We start from the raw sequence: 9,137 nt of genomic DNA, 5'->3' as shown, positions 1-9,137 counted from the left end.
CAGGAAGAGTTCCAACTGCTAGACGATTCTAAGTGGAAACGATGAGTGGAGGTGGTGGGTACCTCCACATGGGTCTTTGTGCTCAGGGGTGTGAGTATATGTATGCCCAAGTGCAGAAGAATACTCCTGCTGTGGCGGCTGTCACCAGGCCGGCATGGTGCTTTGTCCCCACTTGTAGGGGAGGAGCTAATTCTCTGGGGTCTTTTGGGTCCTGGAACCTTGTCTTCACGGTGGGGCAGCAGCTTCCGGGGGTTGGAAGTTGGGAGGGGAGGGTGTCAGTCTCTGGGGGAGCTCTGCCTATAGCAGTGACAGCCTACCACCACCACCCAGGAAGCCTATGCATAGTACCTTCCCTCCCAGCCAGCAGGGCATCCTCGGGCTGCAAGAGAGCCACTCAGAGGCTCTGCGCCCGTGGGCCTGGCTTCTTGTCCCATCAAAGGCTCTGAGTGCAGTAGCCGAGTGTTATGGAGACTCTCACCTCTGTGCTGTTGCTGTCAGCCGAGCAAACTCCTTTTGGTTCATAGGTGGCCGGGCAGGGTGGTGAGGGCAGCCCCCAGTGGCCTGGGGTGTTCCTGACACTGACCTAAGTACACCTGCAGTGGAGCAGGGCTGGGGGCAGGAAAGAATCTGGGGTCTGGGCCACCAACAGAGTCCTTTATAGATTGGGAAATCAAGGATTTCCCCAGCAGAGGAAACTGGGGCACACGCGCCGAGGAGGGGAGGGAGATGAGGCAGCCAACTGAGGATGGAATGAAAACTCCATTTACACGTATTTCCGATTTCATCCTTTCAAACTTTTCCATTGAGGGAGGTGTGTTTTATCAGTAATATATGTGCACATAATTGGTGGATAAACATTCATATGTTGGGGCTGGGCAAATGTGTTTTATTTATTTTTATTTTTTATTTTTTAAAGATTTTATTTATTTATTTGACAGAGAGAGACATAGCGAGAGCAGGAACACAAGCAGGGGGAGTGGGAGAGGGAGAAGCAGGCTTCCCACCGAGCAGGGAGCCTGATGTGGGACTCGATCCCAGGACCCTGGGATCATGACCCGAGCCGAAGGCAGATGCTTAACGACTGAGCCACCCAGGCGCCCTAGGCAAATGTGTTTTATTGATAGGGACACATGATCAGAAAGGCAGAAGGCCACTGGCCTCAAAGCTGGGTAGGTCAAGAAATGTTTTCTTGTGTGGATACTGGAATTTTCTTCTAAATTCAAACTTTCTGAGTTCTCCCATCCATTCGTGAGAGAGTTGCTCCAGGACCCAGGACCTGCACCCTGCTTCCCAAGATTCTGCAACCCTTATTATTCTGTGCCTGAATCCACAGGGACCACTGGGTGGCCCAGTGGTCCTTTGGCACAGATCTGAAAGGAGAAGGTCCTCCCACAGCATCTGGTCATAATTGCCTATTAGAAAAAGGTCAGCCATGAATTTATCAAAACCTTGTTTGAAGCTGTGGGACTCTTCCGGCTGCTCTGACTTAGAAAAACAGCTTCCTTACGTTCAGTCCCCTCCTGGTGAACAAAGACCATCCTTGATTGGTGTGAAATATTTCTCTTTTAAATATTCAGTTGGAGGTGGTGGGGGGCGTGCTCTAGAATGCCACCTGGTGTTCCCTCCGGAGCCCATCCTGTCTCCCTGCCTCCTTGCTTTTCCTTCCTTCCATCTGGTCAGCCTGAGCAGCCCTCTCTGAGTGCAGCTACCAGAGTGGCTCTAGGCGCCTCCCCACTGTGGACCCGGGCAGCCACATCTCTCCCTGGTGGCCCTGTCCTCATGGACGTACCAGTGTCTGGAGCCTCTTTGGTCAGTGGAGCTTGTTGGCTTCATGCCTTTCCTGGGATTTCTGACAGAGGCAAGCCCGGTTCTGACCAGTGCAATCTGGATCATTTCTCCCAGCAGTGGTCATGGTACGGGGACAGGAGGCCCGAGGCTGCCTGAATCGGCTCTGTGCTTCTCCCCAACAGCACCCCTGTGGCCGGGAGGGCCCTTCCAGCCCTGCCAAACAGCTTCAAGACTTGTTTCTGATCAGTCAGTAGCCTTTAATGCTGAAAGGGAGGAAAGCTGGTAGAAACCCAGCTATTTTTACATCCTCTACCTTTCTTGGCTATCTTTTAAAAATATCTATCCCTAGATAAGCCATTTTTAGTCTTCCCTGCTTGGCTTCCAGCCACTCCTTCATATCCCTGTTCTCCCTCCTTCTCACCTACTTGTCCTCCTGTGTCTCTTCTGCTTTTATGGCACAGTCCTTCTTCCCTCCTTACTCACCTGCTCTTATCCCAACCCTTGCCAAGGAATCGTAGCCCCCAGTGGCCTTTGGGAGGACTGTTGGCCTCATGGGGCCTCACTGCTGATAATCCAGATCCATGAAACCGGGTCTTCTGTGGGGCTGGGCTGGGTCCTACTTGTGGACACCTCCCTCCCCCTTTCCTTCCTCTCTCCCTTCTCCACCCAGTGATCTTTGTTAAGGAGGGCCACCTGAGGAGGCCCAGGGCTACCCTAACCACCCTGGTCCCTGTGGGACTTGTGTCCAGGGATGTTTCACAGATGAATCTCATGGATCCCTTGCCATGGGTAGATCCTTGTGTTCAGCAGGATGGGGAGTTAGCCCCTCTCAAGTTGGTCCGGGTGGGCGAGGGCTGGGTAGTCACAGGGTGTGGCCCTCATGCGTGTAGACTTTTCTTCCATGCCTTCTCTAGTGTTGCAGACTTCAGGCACAGAGGTTCCTCATAGCACATGATTGAACGTTCCTCCTCTGCGAACTTTTCCAACCCGGGGAGGGGGGGTTGTGTCTTTTTGTTCTTTCTCTGACTTCTCTGTTTCTGGCATCTCTTCTGCTCCCGTAGATGTTGGTGCTCCCCATGAACCTTTCCTAGACCACTGCTCTCTGTGTGATCTCTGTCCCTCAGGCTTGCCTGTGAATTGAACCCTTAACTCTCCCCAATAAAAATATCTGGACTTATCTGAATTGAATCCAAGCTCTGACCCATCTCTGGATGTCTCTTGCACCCACCTCCCCACCTCAACAAAACCAAACCCAACCTTGTGATTTTGCTTTTTCATGCCCCATTCCCCACCCACCAATTGGCTTTTCTCCCTGAATTCCCCATCTCAATCAAAAGGACCACTCCTCCCCGGGCCTCAAGCCAGAATACCCCCACTGAGCCTTCCTTCCCTCTCACCCCATGGACTGTCTCCTGGGCTAGTGCCTTATTTTCACTGTTTCCCTGCCTCCACTGTCTCCTTGACACAGACCCAGAGCACTCTCTTGTTGGAAAACCTTAGAGGCCCCGCTCTCTTGGCTTTCCCCTTTTTAGCTCTAAGCTTTCCCATAGTTCAGGTGGTTCAAAGCACGTGACTGCTGGGAGCTGTTCTAGGTGCTGGGGATGTCAGGGGACCTAAACCAGCCAGGCCTGCCCTACACAGCCACTTCCCTCCTCTGTCATGCTCCTCTGTCACGTCATGTGCTCTGTCATGCCTCGGAGACTTTCCACCTCTGCCTACCTTGCCCTTTCACCTCTTGGAAAAGGCTAGTTGGACTTCCGCCCCTCCCCTGGGCTGTGTGGGGCGTGACGTGCCGTGATTTGTTTGCACATCTGTCTCCCCTCTAGACTGTAGGCTCCCAGAGGACTGGATCCCTGTCGGATTCACTTTTTTAGAAATTTATTTCAATTAAATATCGAATAGGTATTTCTAAAGAATATAAAAATACTCATAAAGTATGTGTGAGAGGTAAAGGATAACAATACAATGAACACCTGTGGACCCACTTTCCATTGTAAGAGACATAGTTTGTTCATCGATCATTACCTATTACAGGGCCTGCAGCCATGCCAGGGGCCAGCCAGTGTTTGTCAATGACTGCATTCCCGAGTGAATCAAGGAGTGTGGTTTTCTCTGTGAGTCTCTCGGCGTTGCGGGGCAAACTCCACGTGAAGTGGTCACAACTGAGTCATGTTGCTGCCCCCACTCGGTCCCACTCTGAGCTCGCCGCTTACACAGCTGTCCGTTTACTTCTCACATGCTTACTGAGTGCCCACTGAGTCCCAGGCGTGCTGTGGGCCCGGGCTACAGCGGGGAGCCAACTGTCAGAGACCTTCTCCTGGGGCTCTTCCACTTAAACAGCTCTTCAGAAAAAAGGAAAAAAGAATCCAGAGCCCAAAGTGCGGTGCTGCCCACTCCTCTCCAGCCTCACCAGGCTCCCCGGAGTGGCAGAGTGGGACCGTGGTTAAGGACAGGGACCGCTGGCCTTGATATAAATCATAATGGCTTTGCAAGTTACATAACTTCTCTGGGTAGCAGTTTCCCTGTCTGTATAACGGGCAAAATGGGCCCTACCCCGTGGCTTTGCTGTGAGGCGTAAGGGAGTTAACACGTGACACGTGCCTGGCACACTGCGGGGCTCGCGGCAAGGGCTCGGTTGGCATCACCCCGCTCTGCTCAGCACAGCGTGCTGTGTGGTGGGGCTGGGGGTGTGGCCCGCGGCCAGAGAGGACTCCGGAGCCATTTCTGCAGTTCTCTGCAGGGAAGGGCCAAGTGCCACGCTAGTCACATGGCATGCCTCGTTTCCTCAGCTCGAACAGGCTTTTGGGCCATGTTTTGCTGTTCGGAGTCATGACGTGCCTACAGTGCATCCATTCAGGAAACAGCTGTTGAGTGTTCAGTGTGTGCCAGGCGCTGCGCTGGGCTCTGGGATGCAGCTATGGAGATGGCACACGCAGGCCCTGCCCACAGCAAGCTGCCAGTCTGATGCGGGGATCACAGAGGGTACACAAAGGCAATACATATGTGATGAGTCGGAAGGTACTCATGCCATGGAGAACAAAGAGGCAGGAGGGACAGAGCTGCACTTAATTTATTTATTTTTTTATTAATCTCTATACCTAGTGTGGGGCTCGAACTCACAACCCTGAGATCAAGAGTCACTTGCTCTTGTGACTGAGCCAGCTGGGTGCCCCAGAGCTGAATTTTATTTTATTTTATTTTATTTTATTTTATTTTTTAAAGATTTATTTATTTATTTGAGAGAGAGAGAGAGAGAAGGAGTGTGTGCATGAGTGTGGGGGGGGAGGGGCAGAGGGAGAGGGAGCGAATAGCAGGAGATGAGGCCAGAGGGAAAGGGGCCATATCTCACGGGGCTTCAGAGGCCATTGTAAAGCCTTTGGCTTTTCTTCTGGGAGGGAAAGGAAGTGTTGGAGGGTTTAGACAGAGGAGGGAAGTGGCTGACTTATGTATGTAAGGGATTATCCCGGCTGCCATGTAGAGAAGACCACAGAGGGGTGAATGGAAGCAGCCAGGCTTGTGCAGAACTGAAAAGAGAGGACGGTGTCCTGAGCGAGGTGGAGCGTGGAGGCAGTGGGAGTGGTCAGACTCTGAAGCCAACAAGATTTACTGATGATTGACATAGATGGGAGAAGAAGGGGTGAGCGATGGCTCCCAGAGGAGGCTGGGAGGTGCATGTGTAGGGGAAGATGAGAGCTCAGCTTGGACACACCAGGTTAGAGATGCCTATATATGTGCGATGTCTCAGTCAGGATGCAGAGTTGGCACTTAGACCAGTGAAGGGCTCAGGGAAGAAGTCTGGTCATTGTCACTGGGTAGTGGGATTTTAAGCCTTGAGTCTGGGTGGGCCCTGAGACCCAGGATTGTGTGTACTCAGAGAAGACCGGGTCCCTCCAATGTGAGGATGGGGTTCTGGGACTGGGGGAGAGTTTAAACCGGTGTGGCCAGGAGGGAGGAGGAGGTGTTCCAGAAGGCAAGTGGAGAACTTATCTCAGGAAGGAGGGAGCACTCAGCACTATCACGTGCTGCTGCTGAAGTGGGATCAGGAACTGGGAAGTGACTGTGGGACTGATAACATAGAGGCCATCGGTGACAGTGACCCGAGCATTTCCTGTGGAAGGGTGTACAGAAGCCAGGTGGGCCTGGGTTGAGAGGAGGGGAGGGGAGGAGAAAAGAGATGGACAGGTAGCTAAAGGCGGAAGTGGGTCAAAGTTAGTTAGTTAGTTAGTTAGTTAGTTCGTTAGTTAGTTATTTTTGTGGATGGGAGAAGCATGTTTGAATGGCAATTGAAGTCATCCAGGAGAAAGGGGAGATAGATGATGAAGGAAGGGGGAGGATTTGTGAAGGTGAGAAGTGGGGGCAAATACTGGGGGATAGACATCAAGAGGCTGGGGATGTGCCCCTCCCCCTCCAGCGGCTCCCCCTTTCTTAGGGAGACGGCAGGTGGGTTGTCAGTGAAGAGAGGGAGAGACATGTTGGAGGCTTGAAGATCAAGGGGAGAGGGTGAGGAATCATCCAGGAGGTCGGGAAAATGAAGGGTTGGCAGGGAGCCCTTGCAGGACGGACTTTGCTGGGGGCCAGAAGGCACTGTTTGTTTCTTCACTGTCACTACAGCTAAGCTGAAAGCTAACTTGAATCTGGACCTCTGTCACAGAAATTTTGTCCCCAGAAAGACTACACTGTGATGCAACATTGAATTAAAATGCCGTCATGTACACGGAAGATTGCCTGTCATGTATCAGGCAATTCACATACAGTAGAGATGGCTACATTCCTCAGGAGACTCCGCAGACCCTGCACAGCCTGGGAAAGGGCTGCAGCCCCTCCATGTGATGGAAGGAGCTCTCAGTAGCTCCTGATTAGCTTTCAGGGACGTTTTTGTTTTTGTTTTTGTTTTTAATTTTAATTCCAGTATAGTTAACATACAGTCAGGAGGTGCTTTTCAATTCTAGCCCCACGCCTGGGTGGCTCAGTCACTTAAGTGTCTGACTTCGGCTCAGGTTATGATCTCGGGGCTCCTGGGATCAAGCCCCGCGGCAGGCTCTAAGGTCAGTGGGGAGTCTGCTTGTCTCTCTTCCTCTCCCTCTGCCCCTCCCCCTGCTCATGCTTTCTCTTTCTCAAATAAATGAAATCTTTAAAAATAAATTTTAAAAAAATCTTTAAAAATAAATAAAAAAGTAAGTAAGTAAATAAATAAATTTCAGCCCCAAATCATTCAAATAAAAGATGGAACTATGAACTTAACCAAGTGGGAATCTTTCTTTACCTAGAGATTAGTTTACGGGAAGGCCCTGGAGCGCAGGTTCCAAGTGTGGCCCAGAGATGTTGCGCCACCACATCCTGGGCCTCACAGCTGATGGCAAGGTGGCCCAGAGGGGCTAGACTCAGGCTCTGGTGATTCTACTGAAGAAGAAAGTGGCAGGTCCGTGAGACTGGATAGATGGGTGTATGCTGTTGTTAGTTGATGAAAGAAATATTTGATAGACACGTAAGAGTGTTTCTTTTTTCTGGAAGGGTCTTTGTTAGACCAAGGGTGCGGCACTCCCTTCCCCCACCACACACACACACTGTTCCTCAAAAAGGAGGAAAAGCTGCAGACTGTCTTGGAGCGGGTCTCCCCAGGGGGGCTCCTGGTCTCCCCTCTGAAGTGGCTTGTCCTAAGAGGTTCTACCAGTTGGCAAGCAGAGGGCTTTCATCCAGGGGCAGCAAACTTCGAGGCCCCTCCTGTCAGTCAGGCCCTAGGAGGTCAGGGGGCACCAGGGCAGAAGGCACCAGGGCAGGCCCCTCACAGGCTGCTGTGGCCTGGCCTCCACAGTGGATCGCAGCTGGTCTAGCCTGCCTGCTGAGTGCCAGGATCCACCCCAATGAATACAGACTGAAGCAAGGATAGAATTTCAGGGAAGCAGTACAAAGCATTGCCTTTGGCTTTTTGTGCTCAGTTCCTTTCAAATTAGAAAAGGAAAATTGGGAAAAAGAAAATAAGGAGACAGAGTTTAGCCTAACAGTTTGACTTTCTACCTCACTGAACTGCTCAAGTCTGCTGGCTCTTCTGCCAGCTGCACCAGGTTGGGATGGAGATGGGGGGTCAGGCACGTTGGACCTCCCTCAGTGGTTCCTCAAGGGCTGGATCCTAGGACTCCAATCCCCCCCGGCCCCAGCCTTGCACTAACGGAAAGTAACACCTCACCCATCTCCGTGGACTTGCTCTAGCATCGGGCCTGGTGGTGGACTGCCAGAAAGAAGGTTCCTTTGTCCCTGCTGGAGACGGCATTAACTAGTCATTGGGATGCCTCCCCCACCCATCTCCAGCTGTCTGGGGTCAGCCTTTGAAGGGGACAATAGCTCTGAACTTGAGCTGCATGTTGGGATCACCTGGGGAGGGAAAGATACGAATACCAGGGTCCTGCCCCCACAGGTTCTGATGTCATTTGTCTGGGGTATATAGTCTAAGAGTCAGAAATTTAAAAATCACCCCAGGTGTTTCTAATGTATAGGTCTAGAACCTTGGTACTCACCATGTAGTCTGCAGACCATAGTCTAGGGAGGTTGTTAAAAATGCAGCTCTCACCCTAGACTTATTGAATCAGAATCTGCACTTTATCAGGACGAAAGAGGGGAACTCACGATCCTACCATGTGGCCTGGTGCTGAGGGTTCGAGTGGGAGATGCTTGTCAGGGCTCAGCAAACGGTGGCCCAGAAGATGCCACTGGGCAGGAAGAGGAGGGTGGAATGGGGCTTGGCAGGGCCACCTAACTTGATAGAGCCCTCTACAGGCTGCTTCTCTGAGAAGTGTCTCTAACGCAGTCATTTTCAATGTCATTTCAGCGTTTCCAGGAGACTGGACCCCAAGGAGCCCCCGGGTAGCCAGAGAGCAGCTTCCCCAACCCCGAAGCAGGCTTCTGCTACTGCTCCCGGTCGTGAGAGCCCCCGGGAGACAAGGGCGCAGGGCCCAGCAGGCCAGGAGGCTGATGGCCCCCGCAGGACGCTGCAGGTAGACAGCAGGACGCAGAGATCAGGGCGGTCCCCCTCTGTGTCACCGGACAGAGGCAGCACCCCCACATCACCCTACTCCGTCCCCCAGATCGCCCCCCTTCCCAGCAGCACGCTGTGTCCCATATGTAAGACCTCGGACCTCACGTCGACCCCCAGCCAGCCAAACTTCAACACCTGCACCCAGTGTCACAACAAGGTCTGCAACCAGTGTGGGTTCAACCCCAACCCTCACCTCACCCAGGTAACCACCTTCTGCGCCGGCTCCCCCCACCTACCTTCCCATGTCTCCCTCGGTTCCCTTCCCCCCGCCTTTTTTTTTAAAGTAGGCTTCATGCTGAGCATGGAGCATAACGGGGCT

General features: G+C 52.4%; 1 protein-coding gene across 1 annotated transcript in view; it reads left to right on the top strand.

Annotated features, from left to right (window-relative positions):
* Window positions 1–6,104: 6,104 nt before the first annotated feature.
* BSN (bassoon presynaptic cytomatrix protein) overlaps window positions 6,105–9,137 on the top strand; it is a 46,831-nt gene continuing 43,798 nt past the window's right edge. The window contains exons 1-3 of the mRNA XM_064593312.1: window positions 6,105–6,131; window positions 6,218–6,228; window positions 8,612–9,020. Of these exons, the coding sequence (XP_064449382.1) occupies window positions 6,105–6,131; window positions 6,218–6,228; window positions 8,612–9,020 (447 nt within the window). The remainder of the gene's footprint in view (window positions 6,132–6,217; window positions 6,229–8,611; window positions 9,021–9,137) is intronic.

The sequence above is a fragment of the Mirounga angustirostris genome, unplaced genomic scaffold (genome assembly GCF_029215605.1).
Source record: "Mirounga angustirostris isolate CCGP_5_RB_7025 unplaced genomic scaffold, mMirAng1.0.hap1 SCAF_1, whole genome shotgun sequence".
Lineage (NCBI taxonomy): Eukaryota > Metazoa > Chordata > Mammalia > Carnivora > Phocidae > Mirounga > Mirounga angustirostris.
This window is presented reverse-complemented; position numbering and strand designations above follow the sequence as displayed.